The sequence below is a fragment of the Jaculus jaculus genome, chromosome 2, assembly GCF_020740685.1.
Source record: "Jaculus jaculus isolate mJacJac1 chromosome 2, mJacJac1.mat.Y.cur, whole genome shotgun sequence".
In the NCBI taxonomy this organism is placed as follows: Eukaryota; Metazoa; Chordata; class Mammalia; order Rodentia; family Dipodidae; genus Jaculus; species Jaculus jaculus.
The window spans coordinates 120,988,782-121,015,769 of record NC_059103.1 but is presented as its reverse complement, the minus strand read 5'-3'; the positions used below and the strand labels follow the sequence as shown (position 1 = coordinate 121,015,769).

Genomic DNA, 26,988 nt, shown 5'->3' with positions numbered 1-26,988 from the left:
AAATTTGGGCCCAAAGATTTCTTTCTGTGCCATATGCCTCTGCACACACCAGTCCATTTCTATGCACTACAACACTGCACAAGTTCTCAGGACACAGGTATAAGAGGAAGCTTCTCATACAAACTGCTTCTTGCCTGATCCAGACAAAGCTCCTTTCCACCCTCATAAGCCAAACCTCACAGTCCTTAGTTCTTACTTCATTCAGGTCTGAGTTTGACCAGAATAGTCCATCAAGCTGTACTTAAAGCATTGTAAGGCATGTCTTAGGCCAAGGTTTCAAATTCATCCACATTCCTCTTGAAAATCAGCTCCAATCACCGGGTGTGGTGGCGCATGCCTTTAATCCCAGCACTTGGGAGGCAGAGGTAGGAGGATCACCGTAAGTTCAAGGCCACCCTGAGACTACAGAGTTAATTCCAGGTCAGCCTGGACCAGAGTGAGACTCTACCTCAAAAAACAAAAAAAAAAAAAAATCAGCTCCAAAGGCCAAAGCCACAGTTTCAGGTGTCTAGCAGCAATCCCACTCCTCAGTACCAACATTAATGTTGCAGTCATGTTCACATTGCTGGCAGAAATCACCCGACCAAGAGCACCTTGTGGGAAAGGGGCTTTATTTTGACTTATAGACTATACAATGGCAGGGAAAACAATGGCATGAGCAGAGGGTAGACATCACCCCCTGTCCAACCTAATAAGGTAGACAACAGGAACAGGAGAGTGTGCCAAATACTAGCAAGGGGGAGCTGGCTATAACCATAAGCTCGCCCCCAACAATATACTGCCTCCTGGAGGTAATAATTCCCAAATCTCTGTAAGCTGAGAACCTAGCATTCAGAACACCGAAGTTTATGGGGGACACCTGAATCAAACAACCACAGCAACATACTCAAAAAAGAAAAAAATTCAAGTTATATCATCCAGGAACTGGAAGGAACATGTACTAGACCACAAAACCTCATGCAGAGTCTTAACTTTCACCACTGATTAACTATTTAAGTCTGGGGAAAATCATCTAACCTCAGTTTCTATAATCTTACCTATTATACCTATTTATAAATTTTAACTATAAAACATAATTTATATGATTATATATTTTACAAATGTCAACTAGTATTTTAATTATATGCCGCTTTCCAAATAGGTTTTGATAAGAGGCAATAGGAAATAAGAACAAAATCTCAAAAGGAAATACTACTTACTTCTCTTCTCATACAGCTATTACGCATTAGAGGCACAATTTAACTTTCTATTCAGGGTTCTTTCTATCATAAGATCTTTCCTGCGGGTTATGATGAGACACAAATTGTCAACTAGGATTTTGCATTTTTGTAGTAGGGTAGCAAAATATTCAAGTGAAGAGATTCTGGATAAATGGGTTTAACAGAGTTCTCAATCAGGAAGAAATCTGCTCCCCAACAATCTTTGGCATTTTTTGGTTATCATAATTAAAAAAAAAAGTACTACTATATCTAATAGGTAGAAGCCGGATGCAATTACTAAGCATCCTACACGACACAACAGCCTTCCACCACAAGGTGGCCCAAGGATTATGCCAAGGTTGAGAAATCAATGGGAATTGCTCACATTAGAATGAGTACCACTTAAGTAGCCATCCATTTTCCTTTTACTTACATGTATAAGTAAATCTTGAGACTGAAACAATAATGTGAGTTTAATGCTTCCAAATGAAAGCCTACTGGGGGAAAACTGTATTCTACATATAATTTATATTGTAACAATTCATTAAAATGTTATCTTTTTTAAAACTTTTGTTTATTTTTTATTTATTTATTTATTTGAGAGTGACGGGGGGGGGGATATTGAGAACGGGCGCGTCAGGGCTTCCAGCCACTGCAAACGAACTCCAGATGCATGCGCCCCCTTGAGCATCTGGCTAACGTGGGTCCTGGGGAATCAAGCCTCGAACCAGGGTCCTTAAGCTTCACAGGCAAGCGCTTAACTGCTAAGCCATCTCTCCAGCCCAAAATGTTATCTTTTATTTTTTGTAATTTTAGATTTATAGAGAAGTTAGAATATTATACTTTACACACCTTAAGTTCCCTGATATTAGGCTCTTACATAATCATGCTATCTTCATCAAAAGTAAGAAACCACGGCTGGAGTGATGCTCAGTGGTTAAAAGTGCTTGCTTGCAATGACTACGAGCCTGGGTTCAATACCCCAGTACATATGTAAAGCCAGATGAACAAAGTGGCATATGCATCTAGAGTTCATTTGCAGTGGCAAGATGTCATGGGGCATCCATTCATTTCTCTTCTCTTCTCTTCTCTTCTCTTCTCTTCTCTTCTCTTCTCTTCTCTTCTCTTCTCTTCTCTTCTCTCTCTCTCTCTCTCTCTCTCTCTCTCTCTCACACACACACACACACGCACACACACGCACACACACGCACACACACGCATACTTACATAAATATAAATTTACTGGGGCTGGAGAGATCGCTCAGCCGTTAATATGCTTGACTACAAGGCCTAAATGACCTGGTAATCAATTCCCTAGTATGCTAGTAAAGCCAGGTGCACAAAGTGGCACATGCATCGGGAGTTTGTTTGCTAGAGGCCCTGGTGTACCCATGTGCTCTGTCTCTCTCTCTCTCTCTCTCTCTGCTTGAAAATAAATTTTTTACAAAAGTAAGAGCTGGACATGGTAGCACATGCCATTAATCCCAGTACCTTGGAGGCAGAGGTAGGAGGATTGCTGTGAGTTCAAGGCCACCCTAACACTACATAGTGAATTCTAGGTCAGCCTGGGCTGGAGTGAAACCCTACCTAAAAAACAAAAAAGGAAGGAAGGAAGGAAGGGAGGGAGGGAGGGAGGGAGGGAGGGAGGGAGGGAGGAAGGAAGCCCATTACTCTTATATAAACCCCACATTTTACTCATATTTCAACAACTTCCCCACCTTTTTGCTCTGTAATTTAATTCAGGCTATTGTTTTGTAATTACACATCATGTTTCTAAGTCTCTTCTGGTTTGTGGCATTTTCAAATCTTTCCTTGCTTTTCATGGTCTTGTTTATTTTAAATGTTACCAATTGGTATTTTATAAAATGTCCTCCAGTGTGAGTTTGATGTTTTTCTCCTTTTCAGACTGGATTACAAGTCTTTCTATGTCACATTTTACTTCAAAACACAAACATGTCCTATAGAGTTAGTACAAATTTGCCATGACAGATAGATCACCTTTAGGTTTCCTTACCAACACTGAGATAGATGATAAACAGATGGCAAAGGTTTTAATTTGCAAAAACATTCTGGGGCTTGAGGAGATGGCACAGTGGTTAAAAGCATTTGCTTGCCAGCCTAGGTTTAATACCCCAGTACCCACATAAAACCAGATGCACAAAGTTACACATGCATCTGGAGTCTGTTCCCAGTGGCAACAGGCCCTAGTGTTCTCATCCTCATTCTCTCTCCCCCACCCCTTGCTCCTTTGCAAATAAGTATCTTTTTAAACATGTTCTGCAATTACTGAGTGTGGTAGTGCACCTTTCATCCCAGCATACCGGAGTAGGAGGTAGGAGAATTGCTGTGAGTTTGAGGCCAGCCTGGAACTACAGAGTGAGTTCCAGTCAGCCTGGACTACAGTGAGACCTTACCTTGAAAAAAATATATGGAATTGTCATATCAAAATGTACTGTATTATATAACCTATCAATAGTTTTAACTTCAAATGGTTATTCATGGCAAGTAAACTCAGTACTCTGAATAAGAGAGGGTGGGGAACAAAAGTATTTAGTAGCAGATAAACACCAGTACTTCTGCATTTTTGTTACTATTACAACCCATGTAAAATGCAGTAGATTCCACTCACCCGAGATTTCTAATTCTGCCCAGTGAGATTTTTTCCCATTGGCTACTTCCTCTGCTGACATGATGGTATAAATTCTGCGAGGATCTGGAGGATCATATTTTTCCTTTGGCATCCCTATTAGTCTGTGAAAAAATTAGATCAATAATTGTTATAATCATTTAAGGAGAAGGAAGGGAATCAGTAAGGGGAAAGTAAATCTTAATTATAGTTACATAGCAAAAAAAAAAAGAAAGAAAGAAAATGAGGATTTTCTTTTTCTTTCCTGTTGCCAAGCCAGTGAGGTATTTTATGCTACAAATTCTCATTTGAAAAGAAAAAACATCATCTATAGTATTCTAGAGTTTTAGAGAAGTTCATTAACAGATGCTTAAGGGAAAATGCAAATAACCACACTAGACTCTGCAAAGAACACTAGCTGTGCTTGCTTCCCAATCCTTTCCCTTCCCCTTCACTTAGCTGCATTGTTTTCCTAGAAACACTGATCCTACTCCTATAGCCAATTTCCTGAATGAATGTCAACTAGTCTAAGAGAAATCAGGTAATTCTATGCTCCTGTTTCAGAGATACTCTGATATCCCATGCCTAAGACTATGGGCATATGACTTTCCTCTTAACACAGACATTAGTTTAAATGATGCTCAAAACATTCTATGTTTACGGAAGAAGTAGGCTTTTCTCCCACTTATCATAAAAAGAAATGCAGCCCAGATCACTCAAGCAGCCAACTAACTATAAAGGAAGCCAGCCTTAGAAAGAAGACAACAGAAAAGGCCAGTTTCCACTGAACCAAACTTGTTAGCAGCTGTAAGCAATATTCTAAAGTATTTGGTTTATTTTCTACTTTCCATTAAAAGCACCTAACTAGATGACTGCATATCTTCGATGGCCATAGCCAATATTAATTTTTACCTGCTGTTCTGAGGGAATTATAATAACATCACTCCTTATTATTATTAAATACGCCCTACTGGGTAAGGTACATTGCCATCCCAACCAATATCAACATTATGCAGTCTTCTTCATAGTCAAAACACAAATGAATGAATAACTACATTAGGCATACAACTATTCAAATGTACTTTATATAAAAGGCAATGACAAATGGCCCTAAAAGAAACCTTATTCAAGGGGTCCATTACAAAAATTACTGCTTTAAAAATTAAGATAAAATCCACTTCAGATCTAACAAAAATAGCAAGAGACACAAATATATGTGTCTAAACTCCTGCATACTAGCCATAAGTTGCAATGTAGCATATATAAAATTGATACAATTTATTTTTAATTTTGGTTGGTTTTTGCCTCCCTCTCTACCCCTCCCCTTCCTTGCCCTCCTTCCAACTTTTTCCCTCTTCCCTTTCTTTTTCTCCTTTTCCCTCCTTTCCCTTTTCCTCACTATGCCCGCTAACTCCCCCCCAAAATATCTGAATGTTCTTGTCAAGTGTTTATCTCTAAGCTACATTCTCAGCCCCAGATGTAAATTTTTAAAATTCATTTTGCAAAGAGTTCTTAATTTGTACAATAACTTACACCAATTCCCAAAAGATCTACCTATTATATAAAAAAGATTTATACTGGAGATCTTGATTACATAAACAAAGTAAACTAAAAACCCCTAAGCAACACTCTAATTTCTCAGTCTTAAAGCCCATTCACCACTATGAAAAAATGCCTCACACAGCTCTCTAAATACTAACTACACAAGCTTTTTGAGCTTGCTATCCACTTTGTTCTTTACCACATCATCTTTGCTGTCCTTGGCTTCTCTACAGTAACACTTCTGAAGCTACTTATCATTATTAGAAAAAAGACCTGACTGCTACTGTTAAGTGGCCATATGAACTAGGCTAAATGTAAAAAGCTTTAATCTCTATCACTAACATCTAATTAAACACTACCACATAGAAAAGACAGGGAAAATTAATTGACACACATCTCTTTTCCACAAGGCAAAAACTTTAAGTAAATATATAAAATACTAACTTTCTAGAAAAGCTTTTTATTTTAATTGCAAGACACATATACATAATAACATGCTACTTTGCATAGAAAAATTCACACTGGAGTTTCCAAAACTGCAAGTAAAATAAAAGATACCTACATAATTGTGTTGTTTCAAGAATAGTACATTAGGGCTGGAGAGATGGCTTAGCGGTTAAGCGCTTGCCTGTGAAGCCTAAGGACCCCGGTTCGAGGCTCGGTTCCCCAGGTCCCACGTTAGCCAGATGCACAAGGGGGCGCACGCGTCTGGAGTTCGTTTGCAGAGGCTGGAAGCTCTGGCGCGCCCATTCTCTCTCTCTCCCTCTATCTGTCTTTCTCTCTCTGTCTGTCACTCTCAAATAAATAAATAAAAAAGAAAAAAAAATTAAAAAAAAGAATAGTACATTACAAAATCCATATTGAATGCATTCTATTATCCTGTTACTGAAGAATCCCAATGCTGAGATTTTTGTATCTGGGGCTGAGAAAATAAGCAGCATAAACACTCACATGATAAAACAACCTACTGCAAATCAGAACTCAATTTACCTATATATTGGTCATCTACAGTAGCTTATAAAAAGGTGGGCTTCAGTCTATGTAAAAATCTAAATCTTACAGTGTTAAACCACAACATTCTCTCACCATACTGTTTCTGCCTTTAATTTGGAACAATCAATGCTATTTCTTAGGATAAAGATCAAGAGAGAATTGTACAATTACCAAAAGTACATTATGATTAAAATAGACTTCTAACAATTAATCCAACTGTAAAATACAAATCATGAAACACGTGCTTGTTTCTAACAAGCTATTAAGTGATCATCTCCGCTGCAGAGTCTAGCAGGAACTAACCTACAATATTAGATAGTTCTGCTACATTTAAGAGTAAATAAATCCCAATGGTTTGCTACATCATATACCTTCTCAAATAAATCTGTCTTAAACTGAAATTGCTACCAAAGTTAAAGAAGGAAAAACACATGTAATGTAGTGATACATTCAAGTAATTCCAGCATTCAGAAAGTAGAAGCAGAAGAATCTGGAGTTTCCAGGTCAGCCTCAGGCTACAGAGTGAGTTTGAGGCCAACATGGACTACATGAAATTGTTTCAAAAATAAATAAATAAGGAGGGCTGAAACACATCAATTCCTCTTTACTTGATACTAACCTACATCAACATTGTTTGCATCTGGTACAAACTTTATAATCTTTTTTCCTAAGAAAATGTGTCCAGGTAACAAGCTAAGAAACACTTGCAATGTAACATTTTTATGTTTCTATTTCCTAATCAACACATATAACTGTACATAACTATGAGCCATTATTACAATACAACCTCTACCTTACATGAAAATACCCTACTAATCAGTACCATTAGATCAGCATATACTTAAAAAAAAAAAAAAAAGAAAAGCTCTTAGCAAATTATACTACATATCCTAGAATCAAATTAAAGATTGATTTGAAAGACACTCTAAGACAACAATTTAGCAATTCTATTTGCATCCCAAAGGACTGGTGATTAATTAGATATTCAACCAAGTCTATATATGATACAAACTTTCAGAATGAACTTTAGACTGGAGATCTATGCCTCAGGGATTAAAGGTACTTGCTTTCCAAAGCCTGATCTCAGGTTCTATTCAACAGTACCCAAGGAAAGCCAGATAGATGTACAAAGTGGTGCACACATGTGGAGTTCATTACAGCAGCAGGAGGCCCTGGCATACCAATTTTCTTCCCTCCCCTTTCCTTGCCCTCAAATATATAATAAAACCAACTTTCTAAACAGTATTTCTTAGAGAAAGAGGCAGATATATATATATAGCAAGAGAACGTGTGCACCAAGGCCGCCACTCACTTCAAATGAACTCGAGATACATGCACCACTTTGTGCATATGGCTTACATGGGTAGTAGGGAATCGAATCAGGGTACTTAGGCTTTGCAAGCAAGTGCCTTAACTACTGGGCTATCTCTCCAGCCCAGTAAAATGGACTTTATTCCTAATTTTTCTGAGTAAGTCCAGCTCTGTGACCACTTTAAACAAAACCTGTGTTTTATGATGGTAAAAGTCACTTGTTATGAATAAAATAACCTTCAGACTTTTTGAGTCTCAGGTTTCTGACCAATTTAACATTTACTCAAGAAATATTTAGTTGCTGACCCAGCTATAGCACTCCTAGGCATATATCCTAAGGACTCATCTCATTTCCTTAGAATTACATGCTCAACCATGTTTATTGCTGCTCAATTTATAATAGCTGGGAAATGGAACCAGCCTAGATGTCCCTCAACAGATGAGTGGGTAATGAAGATGTGGCACATTTATACAATGGAGTTCTACTCAGCGGTAAAGAAAAATGAAGTTGGGCTGGAGAGATGGCTTAGTGGTTAAGCGCTTGCCTGTGAAGCCTAAGGACCCCGGTTCGAGGCTCGGTTCCCCAGGTCCCACGTTAGCCAGATGCATAAGGGGGCGCACGCGTCTGGAGTTCGTTTGCAGAGGCTGGAAGCCCTGGTGCGCCCACTCTCTCTCTCCCTCTATCTGTCTTTCTCTCTGTGTCTGTCGCTCTCAAATAAATAAATAAATAAATAAAACTTAAAAAAGAAAAATGAAGTTATGAAATTTGCAGAAAAATGGATGGACCTGGAAAGGATTATACTAAATGAGGCAACCCAGGCCCAGAAAGCCAAGCACCACATGTTCTCTCTCATATGTGGATCCTAGCTACAGATGATTGGGCTTCTACATGAGAAGGAAAATACTTGGTAGCAGAGGCCAGTAAGTTAAAAAGGAGATATAAAGGGAAGAGAAAGGAAGGGAGGAAGGTACTTAATAGATTGGTATTGTATATATGTAAGTAGAATGATTGAGATGGGGAGGTAATATGATGGAGAATGGAATTTCAAAGGGAAAAGTGCGGGGGGGGAGGGTATTACCATGGGATATTTTTTATAATCATGGAAAATGTTAATAAAAATTGTGAAAAGATAAAAAAAATTATGTAGTTATCTGAGAGAGGAGAGAGAGAGAGAATGGGTACAGGTCTACTACCACTGCAAACAAACTACAGATATATGAGCCACTCTGTGTATTTGACTTTATGTGGATACTAGGGAATTTAACTTGGACCCTCAGGTTTTGCAAACAAGAGCTTTTAACTGCTGGACAGTTAAAGGAGAGATGTTTCCAGCCTTCTTCCTTTCTTTTGTCCTTCTCCCCTCATCAGATTTCAGCCTTCAAACTCCCCAGCCTTCAAAATTATGACCCAATAAATCGCTGCTTGTGAATTTAAAAAACAAGAAAGAAAGAAATATTTAGTTGATGAACATGGTAGTACACACTTGTAAACCCAGAACTTGAGAGGCTGAGACAGGAGGATCAAGAGTTGGAGGCCAGGCTGGGCTAAAGAAGGGCTCTCAAAGAATGGAGAGGGTAGAGGTAGAGAAGAACAGAATGCTTCAATGTGGCATTAATTGAAATAGAAAATTATAGAGCATTTTACTTTTCATAAAAATATAAGTTACTTGCCATTTCTTCTGCTTCTCCCCCCTTTCATCAAATAGTTTCATGTTCATTTTTTTAAATTTTTTTAATTTATTTATTTGAGAATGACAGAGAGAGAAAGTAGTAGATAGAGAGAGAATGGGCACACCAGGGCCTCCAGCCAGTGCAAGCGAACAACAGATGCATGTACATCCAGCTTACATGGGTCTGGGGGAATCAAGCCTCGAACTGGGGTCCTTAGGCTTCACAGGCAAGCGCCTAAGCACTAAGCCATCTCTCCAGCACCTCATGTTCATTCTTAAAGGATATTTTATTTTCCAGTAAGACTACAATAATCAGGTTAAACACTTACTGATGTATTTAACTCAAGGTGACAGGTAATGATTTCCTATCCTAGACACTTTGTTTTCCTATGATCCTTATTAGCAAGGCAAATAATTAGATAACAATAGTAACAGGAATGTTTGGAGCTTTAACAATAATTACATTCAATGCATTATTTCTTCTAGGCTTTTTCTTAAAGGTTTATTTTTTTCTTAGATAGGGTCTCTCACTCTAGCACCAGCTGACCTGTAATTCACTATGCAGTTTCAGGGTGGCCTCGGAACTCACAGTAATCCTCCTACCTCTGGGAATGCTGGGATTAAAGGCATGCACCACCACACCCAACAAGATCTACTTCTTATCCAAAGTGAAACCAATTAGCCAAACAAAATACATAGGCACATAAGGCAATAAAGCTTCTAAAGATGAAAAGATGTTACCAGCTGTTGATTTGTTTCATCTTTTTTAATTTGTTTAAATATTTTATTAATTTATTTGAGAAAGAAAGAGGTAGATAGAGAATGGGCACACCAGGGCCTCTAGCCACAGCAAAAGAACTCTAGATGCAAGCACTACCTTGTGTATCTGGCTTATGTGCGTACTGGGGAATCAAACCTCAGTCCTTAGGCTTTGCACGCAAGAGCCTTAACCACTAAACCATCTATCTCTCCAGTCCTTTTCCTGTTTTTTTGAGTTAGTCTTGCTCTAGCCCAGACTGACCTTTAATTCACTCTGTAGTTTCAGGGTGGCCTTGAACTCTCACCTCCACCTGCCAAGTGCTGGGATTAAAGTCATATGGCACCATGCCTGGCTTGTTTTATGGCTTTCCAAAGGTAACCCAGATGTTTACATCAATCCAGAGAAAACAGGTAAGTTTTTAACTCTGGAAAAGTGTGACAGCATGATCTGTTGGTCAATTAAAGTATTAATGGGAGGGAAACAAGGGAGATTAAAACAGAACCCCTTTGGTGCACACTTACAAATGATCTCCCACATTTCCCATACCAGAAACAAACAACAACTACAAAGAAAAAACAGTAGCAGATATAAAAATATATACTGAAAAAAATGACACCCTAATCTATAATTCTAATCAGTTTAAATTCTCAGACACAAAAAAGCTACTATGAGACAATGATATATCATACCAAGTGCTAATTATCACAGGAATGCAGGGCTGTTCTAACATTTAAAAATATCAATATAGGGCTGGAAGAATTGGCTTAGCGGTTAAGTGCTTGTCTGTCAGGCCTAAGGACCCCGGTTCAAGGCTCAATTCCCCAGACCCACATTAGCCAGATGCACAAGGGGCGCACACATCTGGAGTTCCTTTGCAGTGGCTAGAGGCCCTGGTGTGTCCATTCTCTATCTATCTGCCTCTTTCTCTCTCTGTCGCTGTCAAATAAGTAAATAAATAACAAAACATTAAAAAAATATATCACTGTAAGAAATGGCATGGTGGTTCATGCCTTTAATCTCAGCACACACCTTTAATCCTAGTACTTGGGAAGCAGAGGTAGATCACTGTGAATTTGAGGCTAGCCTGGGACTACAGAGTAAGTACCAGGTCAGCCTGGGCTAGACTTTGACCCTACCACAAAAAATTAAACAGAATATATGTGTGTGTGTGTGACCGGGCGTAGTGGTTCACGCCTTTAATCCCAGAATTCAGAAGGCAGATGTAGGAGGACTGCCGGGAGTTTGAGCCCACCCTGAGACTACAGAGTGAATTATTCCAGGTCAGCCTGGGCCAGGGTGAGACCCTACCTCAAAAATCCAGGAAAAAAAAACTATATATATATATATATATATATATATGGGTGTGTGGGTGTGAATTTTTTTCCAATTCTTCTATCAACAGACTTTAAATATGTATCACCTCAATAGATTTTTGAAATGCATTTGACAAATCCAACAGCCCTTCCTATTTTAAAAGAAAACTCACTAAGCACAATGTCATAAACCTATAATTCCAGCTTGTTGGCACAACCAAAGGACCCAGGTTTGATTCCCAGCACCCATATAAACCAGATGCTCAAGATGGCATATGCATCTGGAGTTTGTCTATAGTGGCTAGAGGTTCTGGCATGCCCATTCTCCCACCCTGCCTCACTCTCAAATAAAATTTTAACAATTAAAAAAAAAAAAAAAAAACAGTAACCCTGACTACTCAGGAATCTAAGACAGAACTTTGAACTGAAGGCCATCCTGGACAATTTACTGAGGCCCTGTCTTGAAAGGTGGGGAAGGGGAGGCTATATGTCAGTGGTAGACAGCATATATGCAGAACATACAAACTACTAAGTTCACTTCCAGTACAAATTAATATAAGTAAAATATAGGTCTCATTTTTAAAAAAAAATGAAAGGAGCTGGGTGTGGTGACACACGCCTTTAATCCCAGCACTCAGGCGGCAGAGGTAGGAAGATTGCTGTGAGTTCCAGGCCACCCTGAGACTACATAGTAAATTCCATGTCAGCCTGGGCTAGAGTGAGACCCTACCTCGAAAAACCAAAAATAAAAAAATGAAAGCAAGCCAGGCATGGTGGCACAAGCCTTTAATCCCAGTACTTGGGAGGCAGAGGTAGGAGGATTGCTATGAGTTTAAGGCCACCCTGAGACTACATTGTGAATTCCTGGTCAGCAAGACCTTTCCTCAGAAAACCTTACCTCAGAAAACCTTACCTCAGAAAACCAAAAAAAGACAGGGGTCAGGCATGGTGGTACACACCTTTAATTCTGGCACTCAGGAGGCAGAGGTACAAGGATTACCTTGAGTTCAAAGCCACTCTGAAACTACATAGTGAATTCCAGATCAGCCTGGGCTAGAGGAAGACCCTACCTCAAAAAAACAAAAATAGTGCTGGAGAGATGGTTTATTGACTAAGACACTTGCACGTGAAACATAAGGACACAGGTTTGATTCCCCAGGACCCACATAAGCCAGATGCACATGGAGTTTGTTTGCAGTGGCTAAAGGCCCTGGCACACCCATTATCTCTATACATCTGCCTCTTTCTCTTTCAAATGAATAAACAATAAATAAATAAAAATGAAAAACAAAAATAAAAATAAATCAATAAATGAAATAAGGGGAATCTACTCAACCTGCCAAATGGCACCAAAGAAAAGCCTATAAGTGGACTTGGGAGATGGCTTAGGGGTTAAAGTCACTTGCTTTGATTCTCCAGTATCCACTTAAATAAAGCCAGATGCATAAAGTGGTCTAGACAAGCTGCAAGGAATTGCATACTAGCCAGAAAAGAGACATTAAAGAAAAAAAGGAAACATAGTAAGAGTTCTAAGTCAGCCTGGACTAGAGTGAGATCCTCCTTCAAAACAACTAAAATGACAGAAGGAAAGAAAAATTAGATTTAGCCCAACATGTTTAAATGGGGGTGGAGGAGGCAATATCCTAACAATTCATACAAAATCCTTCATCTTTTTCCTTCTCCCAAATTTAAGAAAGAGGGTATAAACTTTAAAATAGTTGTTCCAAAGGATAAATAACATTACAACTTACAATGGTCTTGAGCCAACTCTGTTTCAATACTATGGCTCTACAGAGAAGCAAAAGCCAGCCACTGAAAAGAGATTTCCATATTTTGTCAGTAAAAAAAAAAAAGAGTATTATTTCATCAGTGCACAAAAAGGCAATAAAGCCTTTAACTTACATTTCTGTTTTCTTGGCAAGAAGACATTCCATTAAAACACAATAAATATAATGTTCTTCCATATTTCAGTGAGAGACTCAAAGTGCCAGTGTAATGAACTTATCAGAGGTTTGAGCTTCCTTACTTAAAAATCATTACCTTTCTGCTGAGCTAAATACACAAATGATAACAGCATATATAAGCCAGCATACTAGAAATAATAGGCAGCTAGCTAGAGTCAAGGAATAGAACTTTTTAAATCAGTTTTTGAAATCTACTTCCATATACTTCACATCTATTACAACTGAGAATAGGCTTAAAAAATGACATTTTAAAACTTTATTTTGAAGTTAACTTATCAAAAGACAAAAATGCAGCCAGGCATGGTGGTATATACCTTTAACTGAATCACTAGGGAAGCCAAGGTAGGAAGATCCCTTTGAGTTCCAAGCCATAAGAAAATTCCATGCCAGCCTTTAATCCCAGCACTTGGGAGGCAGACACAGGAGGATTGCCATGAGTTCCAGGCCACCCTGAGACTACATAGTGAATCCCAGGTCAGCCTGGGCTACAGTGAGACCCTACATCGAAAAACCAAAAAGAAAAAAAAAAATTATCCAAAACCCATTGTAGAAATATTTCCCTTTCCCTAAAAAAAAAAAATAAAAATAAAAACTTAGACTTTAGAAAAGATGGAAAATATACTTATCATCACTTTACAAACTTTGCTACTTTCCACAAAGGAAAAAGAACACTTCACTAATCTCTGTAATTTAACGAATAACATATGTATCATAAAAGAGCCACCAAACAAGTTTTGAATAGTGGTATTATTAACCAGATTGATGACGTAAAGTGTTAAAAATATTGTAACTAATAAAAATTACCTTAAAAAAAAAAAAAAACAGGACAAGTCAGGCATGGTGGTGCATGCCTTTAATCCTAGCACTTGGGAGGTTGAAGTGGTTGCATTGCCATGAGTTCAAAGCCACCCTGACACTAAATATTGAATTCCTGGTCAGCCTGGATTACAGCAAAATCCTACCTCGAAAAAAACAAAACAAAACAAACAAACAAACAAAAAAACCCAAATTTATATACTAGATAAAAATACCTTGTCTTGGTATGGCTATCTTTATCCTCCACTAGCATTTCCTGAGTACAATACTGATAGATATATGTAAGACATATTTCATGTAAGTTGCATGGCTTAATTTAGTCCTTAGCCAATTGAAGCATGGCTACTAAAAAATTGTCACCACTAAAAGTAAACTAAAGAGTCACTCTCCTTTTCAGGTGGTATTCATTCCAAAAGACTGAGAGCCATACTCTTATCTTCAAACTGTCTCTTGCCTCATATTTTGGACTAGATATTAAGTAGAGTAAAGGAACATGGGGTTTATGAGATGAAGAGAGAAGAAAACATGCACTAAATGCCCAGTATGTGCCCAGTTTGATAAAGCATTTGCATATACTATCATGTTAAATTTCACTAAAATTATCAACTACACACTAAGTACAATTTTACAGATAAAGAATCTTAGATACAGGTAAGTTATAAAGCATCCAATACCTCACAGATTATTACACTGGAATTTTTTTAAGGGGTGAACAGTTCCTGGAATTACTGCAATACCAGGTCTTATTCCATCTACCAGCTTCAGTAATCAATATTTCCCAGGATGTAAGATTTATCAGAAATTAAACTAGTAAGAACAGAGGTTATACTTGGTCTTGGCAAAAGACCAAGAAGCAGTTTTAGACTTCTTAAACATAGGTTAAGTGTTGAGGATGTGGCCCAATATTACAATACTTGCCTAGCATGTGGTTTAACCATCAACATAACAAAATAATTCACAACTATAATTTCAGGTTAAGTCCAACTACAAAAGCTAACCTCCTATAAGCTATTCCAAGTTTAATTCTACACATTCCTTGGAATAAAATGCATAAAAAGAATTTTATAGGGTCTGTATACAGAAAACTCTTCTAAGCAAGACCAAGGCCATAAAAATGAGATAAACATCATAAATAACAAGTATTAATAAGGTTAATAGTAAAGCCAAAGGTAACTTAAAAACTAGAACAAACTCTCCAAAATATTTAATGGGCAGGTATGGTGGTATACGCCATTAATCCCAGCACTTGAGGCAGAGGTAGGAGGATCACTGTCAATTCGAGACTACCCTAGAACTACATAGTGAATTTCAGATCAGCCTGGATTAGGGCAAGACCTTACCTTTAAAAGAGAAAAATTGATGGGCAACAAGGTTATTAAATGGGCAACAAGGTTATTAAAAAAACAAACTCATAAACTAGGAAGAAACAGTGTAGATAAATAGATAAATTCCTCAAAAAGTTCAACAAAGGTTGTTGATAGCACTCCTAACTGCAAGAACTGAGTTGGCCACTAGGGGTCCAGATGACAGGAACCCATTAGTTTGACAAGGAATAAAAAGAAGGGTGAGGGCCTGTCACAAAACGAGTCATCTCTTATTTGCCAGGGCCCAGGAAACATCACAGAGGAAATAGCACATTAAATCTGAGTGCTTGGGCTAGAAAGATGGATTCGTGGTCAAAGTGATTACCTGCAAAGCTTAAGGACCCAGGTTCAACTCCCCAGAACCCACATAAGCCAGATGCACAAGGTGGAACATGGACCTGGAACTCACTGGCAGTGCCTAGAAGCCCTGGCACGCCCTTTCTCATTCCCCCCTCCCCCTCTCTCCCGCTCCCTCTCCCTCTCCCGCTCCCTCCTTCTCTCCCTCTCCCTCTCCCTCTCCCTCTCCCTCCTTCTCTCCCGCTCCCACTCCCTCTCCCTCTCTCTCAAAAAAACAAATACAAGTGAAGTATTTTTTTTTAATTATATGAAAGCTACTCTCACTGCTGACCAGAAAACCTTCTCCATGGAGATGGTAGTAGACTGAGGAGACTCAACACTCATCAAAACAGAAACTCAGGGCTGGAGAGATGGTTTAGTGGTTAAGGCGCTTGCCTGTGAAGCCTAAGGTCCCATGTTTGACTCTCCAGATCCTACATTAGCCAGATGCACAAAGGTGAGGCAAGCTCAAGGTTGCACATGCCCACTGGGTGGCACAAACATCTGGATTTCAATTTCAGTGTGAGACCCTGGCACTGTCAATTCTCTCTCCCCCTCTTGTCTATTTCTTTCTCTTTCTCAAAAAAAAAAAAAAAAAAAGAAAGAAAAGAAAAGAAAAGAAAAAAGAAAAACATCAGATGCTGCTGAGAGCTCAACACTTAAGACCTGTAACACACCCTCCAAGGCTCAAGGCACACTGTAGAAAAGGAGGCAGAAAAAATTTAAGACCCACAGGATGGAAAGGTGTACTATGAATCAGTGTCCACAGACAGGAATTGGTGTATTCATGACCCCACAGTAGCTACCAATAACCCCTCTGAGGAAAGCCCTCCGTGGAATGGGGGCAGGGCATAGGGAACATAAGCATATAACCTTATGGGAATATGATCAATTTGCAATATATTAATAAATTTCTCAATTTTAAAAAAGTTTAGCAGAGAATTACCATAGATCCTATCATATTCAAGAAAAAAATATATAAACATGCCCACACAAAAATATGCACATGAATGTTCACAAAAGTATTTACAATAGTCAAAAGGGTCTATATGCACAGAAAAGGAACTTTCTTCAGCCATAAAAAGGCATGGAGCCGGTCGTGGTGGTGAATGCCTTTAATCCCAGCACTCAGGAGGCAGAGGTAGAAGGATCGCCATGAGTTCGAGGCCACCCTGAGAATACAGAGTGAATTCCAGGTCAGCCTGAGCTAGAGTGAAACCCTACCTCGAAAAAGCAAACAAACAAACAAAAAAAAGGCATGGAGTACTATTACACACTTCCACATGGACTGATCTCAAAATTACAAAAAGTGAAAAAAGCCAGACAAAAAGATCACATATTGTATAATTTTATTTACATAAAATGCCTAAAATTGGTTGGTGAGATGGCTCAAGCAGGTGAGGTATCTGCCTACCTGAGGGGGATAGGGAATGAGACCCAGGTTTGATTCCCCAGTACCCACGTAAAGTCAGATGCACAAAATGGAGCATGTATCTGGAGTTCATTTGCAATGACTAGAAGCCCTGATATGTCCATATTCTGTCCCCCTCTACCTCTCCCTCCCTCCCACCCTGTCTCTCTTACTCTTTCTCTCTTCTCTAATAAATGAATAAAATCTTTAAAAATGCCTACTCAATCCAATAAAAACAAAGTAGTTGGTAGCTGCCAGCAGACAGGGAAACAGATTGATACATAAAATTTCCTTTTGGAATGATGGAAATGTTTTAATAACATAAACAAGCAATATCAGTATGATTCTATTTATACTGTTTATGTAGTTATGTAAGAACACAGTGCTCAAATAATACTATCTATAATAATACTAACAAATAGCACTGTGTTATACTAACAGTCTTAATTACCATGAAATACATGACACATGAAAAACAAAATGATGGTTTCTGGTATCATTTGAACTTTTCATTTTAAAATAATACATATTACTTCCAAAACAGGTATGAGGTAATAACAGTATTACCACCTATAAATAAAATTACTAAGACAAAAGAATACAAAATAGAGTAAAGCTAGGAGACAACATAAGCACAGGTTATTAACCTAGACTGGCATTCATAAATACTAGGGAACATGCAAATCTGTATAGCAAGAATATTACATCACTGCTTTCACTAACATCTAGTTGAAATGCAGTAACTTTTTCAGATAGACCTAGATAATCTGCACTGTAGTTAGTAATGCTTGTGAATTTTATCACAATTACATTTCCATATCATATTATAGTTGTTGCAAAGATCACAGATATCTTCTATATGAATCATTACTTCACAATAAAGGTAGTTATTAGATTCACTGTTAGATCTTCATACATAAATCTAGCTATAAAGAAATACATGCACTTCTGTATCAGAAACTTATTCTGTATGTATTGATACTTCATTATAACAGGTTCTTTCTTCTTGTTTCTGCTTTTTGTTTGTTTGCTTGTTTGTTTGTTAGAGGAAAAGTTTCACTTTAGCCCAGACTGACCTGGAACTCATTCTGTAGCCCCAGCCTGGCCTCAAACTCAAGGCAATCCTTCTATCTTACTTACCCTCCTGATCTGGGTCTCATGTCTCCCAGGTTGGCTTCAAATTATATATATAGCCTTCAACTTCTTTCTTTCTTTTTTTTTTTTTTTTTTTGGTTTTTCAAGGTAGGGTCTCACTCTGGTCCAGGCTGACCTAGAATTAACTCTGTCATCTCAGGGTGATAGCCTTCAACTTCTGATCCTCCTTCCTCAATCCCCCCCCAATGCTGAACCATAAACTACAAGTGTGTATCACAATACCTGGTTTCACACAATGCTGGGATCAAACCTAGCTCCTTGTACACAGAACAGAACTCCACCAATTCAGCTACATCTTCATCCCAGTAAGTTTGTTTTTAATTCAATGTTAGTTACTTTAGTTATCTTAACTTACCATTCCACAAAAGAGCTATTGCCTTCTCCAGATTCAATAGTGTTTACAGAACTGAGCAAAGGTTAAGAACCATGAAGTACAGGCAGACAGGGAAGCCAATCATGAAAATACTCAAATTAACCAAGCATTAATTAATCAGGACCTAAATTCAGCCAAGTACAGAAATCACTCCAGTAGAAACCATTTGTCTACCACACAATTTTCAGGGTTTTTTTTCCCTGAATTCTCTTCCATTTTCCTATTTGTCTAACACAAAATCCCCGATTTCTCTTTCACCTTCCCATTTAAATCTATGGCTTCTCCCTGTCATACTCAATAACCAATATGACTTGAAATTTTTCTTTTCATCCTAACCAAAATATGTATCTTTCTTCTTGTTAGTGATGTGTTTCTGTTTTCTGGGATAGGATCTCATTCTAGACCAAGGTGACCTGAACTCTAGAACTCATGGCAGCCCTACTTCTCACTCAGCCTCTCAAGTACGGGGATTATAAACATGTGCTGCCAGACCTTATTTCTAAACTTAACACTTTATATTTTAACTCAAAAAAGAAAGTCTCTCTCCACCCATTCTCATCTTCTCACCTGATTCTTCATATCAGATTAATCATCTTAAAAATAAATTTCAGGGGCTGGAGAGATGGCTTAGCGGTTAAGAGCTTGCCTGTGAAGCCTAAGGACTCCGGTTCGAGGCTCGGTTCCCCAGGTCCCATGTTAGCCAGATGCACAAGGGGGCGCACGCGTCTGGAGTTCGTTTGCAGAGGCTGGAAGCCCTGGCGCGCCCATTCTCTCTCTCTCCCTCTATCTGTCTTTCTCTCTATGTCTGTTGCTCTCAAATAAATAAAAAATGAACAAAAAAAAAATTTTTTTAAATAAATTTCAGACACCAGGCATGGTGGCACACTCCTTTAATCCCAGCACTCAGGAGGCAGAGGTAGAAGGATCGCCGTGAGTTGGATGAGACGACATAATGAATTCCAGTCAGCCTGAGCTAGAACGAGACCCTACCTCAGAAAACCAAAAACTAATAAATTTCAGGGTCTAGAGAGATGGGTTAGCAGTTAAGGTGCTTGTCTGCGAATCCTAAGGACCCAAGTTCAATTCCCCAGTACACACGTAAGCCAGATACACAAAATGGCTCAGACATCTGGTGATGGTTTGCAGTGGCTGGAGGCCCTAGCTTACCTATATTCCATATTCTCTCCCACCGTCTCTCCCAATTTCTCTCTCTCATAAATAAAATATTTTAACAGCTGCCAAAAAAAAGCAAAATAAAATAAGTTTCAGAAGGCTGAGATTTTCAGAAGGCTCAATGGTACAGCACTCATCTAACACATTTCAAATCCACATTCAATCCCAAGCTCTGAAAAAGAAATTAATTAACTTCAAACTAACACCAATCTAGTGAAAGTTGGTCAGTGGCTCCCAGTGTCTTCAACAGTATTGATAATTATGATATTTTGGAGCCCATGTTTGCATTATCTACTATAAGAGTGTAGTTAATTAATGTCCTATAAAATATGAAAAAAAAATTACAACACAAAGTTTGGGTATTAATAAAGTTCACAGTTCATGAATTTTGAAAACATCTGCTGCTCTAGAGTGGAAATCTCCATATCAGTAACATGAAGAACACAATAAAGGGCAGGAGAGATGGCTTAGCGGCTGAGGTGCTTGCCTACAAAGCCAAAGGACCCAGGCTCAATTCCCCAGGACCCACATAAGACAGATGAGGACCCAGGCTCAATTCCCCAGGACCCACATAAGACAGATACATGAGGTGGCGTATGTGTCTGGGTACATTTTGCAGCAGCTAGAGGCCCTGGCATGCCCATTCTCTCTGCCTCTTTTTCTCTCTCAAAGAAATAAAGATATTTTTAAAGATACTTTAATAAAAAAGAACACAATTAAAATTCCTTACTTAGGCAATCAACAGCATCCAGGACCACACTCAAGTCCTAGAAATTAACATGACTTCTCACACACTTAACATCTGGATTCATCTTTCTGCAAATACACAGCTGTTAATATAGTTTCCACAGTATGCTATGCCATTTATAAATTTAACACACATTTACTAAATATGTACTATACAACAAACACTATAATGGCCCTATGGTCTGAGATATAGTATACATCCTCAGCACCCTCAAAAAAAAAAAAAAAAATCACACAAGCTAACAGAAAAGCCAAGACATAAACCAGGTAATTACAAGACCCAGAGGCAAATTTTATCAAAGAGAAAATAAATACACAGCATTCTAAAGGAATGCACAAAAGATAATAAAGCCTAGACTAGAAGTGTCAGGTAATTTCCTAGAGTAAGGAGCACCTGGGGTGATTTATTAAAGAAGTCAGTGAGGTCATAAAGTGTTGTAGACACATTTAAAGGACAGGCTAGGGTTTAAGTCACTCATTACAGCAAAGGTAGAGAATATAATAGAAGGAAGAGTAATTAGTAACAAAACTAAAGAAAGAGGGGAGCAAAGAAAAGAACTTGACAGCCTTACTCATAATGGCTATGACATTGGCATCTTATTCTAAAAACACAAGAGGCAGAAAGATATTCTGGAAAGTACACAGGTTTAAGAATTCTAATAATATAATTCTGAACCTGTCACCTGCTATGTGACCTTCATCAAATTTGCTCAACTTCAGGATCCTCAAATGTAAAATACCTATTAGTAACATCAGCTTTACAAGGACTGTAATAAGAAATGAGCAATTCCATTTAAATATTCAAGCACACAAATCAACCTGCTTACAATCTGACTTGACAGCAATTAATGATTTTGCATTTTTAAATAATCATGTAAAAATCCAAAAGTGTAACCCTACCTTGAAAAGAACAAAAAAGAGAAGAGAAACTGGCAGAAGAAAGAGTTTTCAATAACCTCTTTTTCTTCCCTTTCTTTTATGTCATCAAAAATTCAAGAAAGCCTTCTCCCTGTTCTCATTATCACCCTGGGGGCTTAAACTGCTACAAACTCTCTGTATGTTACAGCATTAAATGTTACTCTTGCTGAGCATACTCTGCCTCACTTGTTTGTTATAACCACACTTAACCATACAAGCAAAACAAGCATTTGGAGTCAAACAGGTTCCACTGTAACCTTAGATTTGTTAAATAATTAGTATGTTTCTAATAAGAAGCCAAAATAGCTAACATATGCTGGGGTAATTTTTTTATTATTATAGATGAGCTGGGTACTACTGTAAGAACGTTACAAATGTTATACCATTTAATCAATACACAACTGTTATCTCGCTATTATACAGCAACTGAGACATGGAGAAGTTAAATGAAATTCCAGACAGCTACAAAGTGGAAAATCCAAGGCTCAAATTCTTAACTTACTATGGACTGAAAACAATACTATAGCACAGGGTTTTTATGATTTAGATTATACATGTAAAGGCAAGGGAAAGGGATTTTCAGTCTTGATACTCAATTATCCAGTATTAGGTCCATTCCTAAAGGTTAAGGCTATGGCTCAGTTGTAGAACACATACACAGCATGATCAGAGCATGCTCAAAGCCACCACACAAAACTACATCTCAAATGTCTTTTTTTACTCCAGAAGCATAAACACCATATATTATAGTCATTACCGACTTAATATATAGACGTTAATAGGTTAAATATACTTTTTTCTTCCTTTAAAAAAAATATTTTCCACCATAAACAGTCTTGCTATGTAGCAGAGGCAGGCCTTGAATTCCTCCTACCTCAATACACCAAATTCTGGGATTACAGTTGTGTACTACCATGCCCAACTAGATAAACTTTTGGGGGACAAGAGGGTTACCAAGGTAGGGTCTCACTCTAGCCCAGGCTAACCTGGAATTCACTATGTAGTCTCAGGGTGGCCTTGAACGCATGGCGATCCTCCTATCTAGGCCTCCAGAGTGCTGGGAATAAAGGTGTGTACCACCAGGCTGGGCTCCAACTAGATGAACTTTTAGTGACTTAAATTCTCAATGTTTGAAAGTTACTCTTATGGATTGATTCTGGAATGTCCCACAATACTGTATTCAAAGCTTGGTTACCTATGCTGGTGGGCTTTTGAGAAGTGATTGCATCAGGGCAACATTCACCTCTTCAATGGATTCATAATTTGATGGTGGTATTGAGAGATGATAGGAATTAGGATGTGGACCCCAGCTAGAGGAAGAGGGTCACTGAGGATTGCCCTAGGAGGAGTTTTATCTTGTCCCCAGCTCCCTCCCTCTGTTTCCTAACTGCCCTGAAGGAAACAGTTTTCCTGTCATGGGATGAGTCTGCCTTGCCACAGGCCCAGAAGCAATGGAGCCAGCCAACCATGACCTGAAACTTCTGAAATCATGAGCTAAAATAAATCTTTTATCCTTTGTTTCTCAGTTATTTTGTCATGGTGACAAAAAGTGAATAACATTATTCTGTATATAATTCACATTTTTTAAATAAATTTATGTGTAGATGCTGTACTAAACATGAACTACAGTGTGAACCCTTTAGGTAATTTTTTGGGGGGGTGCTTTACTTAAACATAATAAAAATTACAATCATAAATAGGCATATGTAAAAATACTAAGGGTTTTGTATAGAGTGACGTTAAAGTTTATATAATCCAAATTTAATTCTATTCTTTTAGCAGTGTTTGTCATTTGTATTATATAACCCTGCTCTTGGCTACTCATTTGAGAAATCTATTTAATATGTAAAAAGAGAAATATAAGAATTTAAACCAGAAGTTCAGAGAGTGTTGCTCTTTGAAAAAAAAAAAAAAAAGAATGAATATAAGCAAGGTATTACAACCTTTATTTTGTGTCACCAATGCCAACTCTTAAGAAATAAAAGAGTATTTGAAAGTCTAAATTACTAGGCTTCTAATTCAATATAAAAGATGTGTGTCTCACACAGTAAAATGAACTTGTTTCTTTAAAAAATAAAATTTTAGGGCTGGGGGGATGGCTTAGAGGTTAAGGTGTTTGCCTGCAAAGTCAAAGAACCAAGGTTTGAGTCCCCAGGACCCATATTAGACAGATGCACAAGGGGGCACACACATCTGAAATTTGTTTGCTGTGGCTGGAGGCACTGGTGTACCCATTCTCTCTCTCTCTCCTCCTCCTCCTCCTCCTCTTCCTCCTCCTCTTTCTCTATCAAATAAATAAGTAAAGATAAAAAATAAATTTTATCTGAACAAAAATAGACCAAACAAGTTAACAGAAAGTTAGAAACTATAAACCCATGAAAAATACAAAAACAAAAAATCTGTTACTACTTGGCAACTATGCATTATAAATAGGAAAATTCTTAAATTTAATGTAACTTTAAGGACTAACAACATACTTAACACACAGGCCTGAGGTTCCATGTCTAGCACAGACAAAAAAATAATTTCAGGGAAATACTTTATCAGACTAGAGCTAAATACAAGCAAAATTTCAAAAATTAAAAAGGGTAAATATCACAAACAAAACATTTATTTATTTATTTATTTAAGATAGGGAGAAAGAGATATATATAGAAAAAGATAGAGAGAAAGAACAGGCACACCAGGGCCTCCAGCCACTGCAAATGAACTCCAGATGCATGCACCACCCTTGTCCATCTGGCTTAAGTGGGTCTAGGGCAATTGAACCTGGGTCCTTTGGCTTTGCAGGCAAATGCCTTAACTGCTAAACCATCTCTCCAGCCCACAAAACATTTCTTTATTCTTTAGAGAAAATTTACCTAAAAATCTAGATTTTTAATTTCTATTTACTTGCTTATTTTTTGTGAGTACATGTATGTATGCACACATGCACCAGGACTTCTTGCCACTACAAACAAATACCAAACCCTTGCTTTTTGCATTTGGCTTCCATTAGTGACATAGCAATTGAATCCAGGCCAGCAGGCTTTATAAACAAATATCTTTAACTGGTGAGCCATCTTCCCAGCCCCATACATTCTGTTTTTGTAAGATCATTTATCTTTGTTTTACTTTTTTTATATGGGTACCAGGAATTGAATTCAGATCTTCATGCTTTCAAAGCAAACATTTTATCAGCTGAGCTATCCCTTCCAGACCTTACACTGTTTAAATAACATACAAAAACAAAATCATTGATGGTGAAACGTTCTGAGGGGTTAGGTCAATGGACAACTAAGATCAAACTACATTAGACTAAACATGGAACCATACATTCAAAACAGCAAGAATTTGTCTACTTTTTAAATCCTATGGTTAGCACTTCATTTGTAACTATACTCTTTTCCTCTGCTTCCTGTGATCCCCTTCAAACCTATCAAACTAATTGAAAAAATTCTTCAAATGTGCATATGAATTGATGGGAAAATTATTAGTAAGTATGAAAGAGATAATAGGGAAGGATAGTGTGGTGATTTGATCCAGGCAACCCCCATAAACTTATGTGTTTTGAATGGTAGGTACCCAGCTAGTGGCAATTTAGTAATTGAAGCCTCCTTGAGGCAGTGTGTTGTTGGGGGCAGGCTTATGGGTATTATAACCAACTTCCTCTTGACAGTGTTTGGCACACTCTCCTGTTGATGTTGTCTACCTGATGTTGGGTAGGAGGTAATGCCACTTTCTGCTCATGCTATCGTTTTCTCCTGCCATCATGGAGCTTCCCCTTGAGTCTGTAAGCCAAAATAAACCTTTTCCTCCCACAAGCTGTTCTTGGTTAGGTGTTCTCTGCCAGCAATGTGAACCTGACTGAAACAGAGACGAAGAAAAAAATCCAATTCCTCTTCTACACACAGAAAAAAAAATTATTATTATTATGTCAGTCAAGTGTTACATTTCCCTCCAAACTCAACACTGAAGTCTTTTGGCAAGGAAAAAAAAAAACAGCAAAAAGGAACAGAAGTGAGCTTCCTTAGTGTGATAAAAAGTATCTATGAAAAGACAGTTTGGGGGCTGGGAATATGCTCTATGACTAAAGTGTTTGTAGTGAAAGCAGGATTCCTCCCACCACCAGTACCCAGTAAGGGTGGAAGGTGACTGAGGAAGCTACATCATGTCACTCTCTAGCCTCTACATGCACATAAGACCCACATATGCACACATACACAGACAGAAAGCCACAGGTAACTTCATACTTAATGATGGAAGCCTGAAAGTTCTCCTCTTAAGATCAGAAGCAAGACAAGAATTTGTTGCAAGTAAACTTCAGGCTGTTGACTTCTTTTCAAAATATACTGGAGGTTCTAATAAAAGACTTCACTTATATATAGGTGGCATGTTTCTTATTTACATTTAAAAATTCTATAGAATCAACTTAAAAACTAATTGAGCAGGTTCAGCAAAGTTGCACTGAGATGACTGCACTTTTATATAAACACACATGTAATGAACAACTCAAAAAGTTAAGAAAATTTCAAAACAATTTCACTTCTAATAGCATGTAAAATAAAATATTTGGGAATAAATGCAATAAAAGAAATGTGAAACCACTCTGACAAGGATGAAATATTTGCAAAAACAATCGAACAACTAAATAAGTGGTCAGAAGGTAAGTTTTACTGAGATAGCAATGTTCCTCAAATTCATCTTAGATTTAACATCAAAATCGTAACTGTCTTCTCTGACAAAGTGACAAGTTGATCCTAAAATCAGTATGAAAAAAAACCAAGTCACAAACAAGCTGAAATAATCTTTTAAAAATCAAGGGGGAGGGGCTGGAGTGATGACTTAGCTGTTAAGGCTCCTGCCTGCAAAGCCTAAGTAAGGACTCATGTTCAACTCTCCAAGTTCCAGGTAAGCCAGATGCAAGCATGCAAGGTTGCACATGTGTACAGAGTGGCACTTGCATCTGGAGTTTGACTGCAGAGGTTGGAGGACCTGGCACACCAATTCTTTCTATCTATCTAGCATTTAAAAAAAAAAAAAAAAAAAGACCACCAGCACTCAGGAGGCAGAGGTAGGAGGATTGCCATGAGTTCAAGGTCACCCTGAGATGACAGAGTTAATTCCAGGTCAGCCTGGACCAGAGTGAGACCCCACCTCGAAAAACAAAACAAAAAAAAAAACCAAGAACTTTCTATTAGCTGATATAAGGACAAATATACAGATCAGTGGAACAGCAGAGAAAATCCAGAAATGAACTCTCACATATGCAGTTAACTGATTTTTGACAAGGATAAGATTATTAAATGGATTAAGAATAATGTCTTCAACAAATAAG

At 38.0% G+C, this 26,988-nt stretch overlaps 1 protein-coding gene and 1 pseudogene across 4 annotated transcripts in view; both read right to left on the bottom strand.

Annotated features, from left to right (window-relative positions):
- Positions 1-26,988, bottom strand: part of Cnot6l (CCR4-NOT transcription complex subunit 6 like) — a 138,192-nt gene that overhangs the window by 100,285 nt on the left and 10,919 nt on the right. For all 4 annotated transcript variants that reach the window (XM_045142809.1, XM_045142808.1, XM_045142811.1 and 1 more), the window contains exon 2: positions 3,829-3,950. In XM_045142809.1, coding sequence (XP_044998744.1) covers positions 3,829-3,940 — 112 coding nt within the window. In that variant the 5' untranslated portion in view covers positions 3,941-3,950. The remainder of the gene's footprint in view (positions 1-3,828; positions 3,951-26,988) is intronic.
- On the bottom strand, positions 14,898-15,052 carry LOC123458894 (annotated as a pseudogene).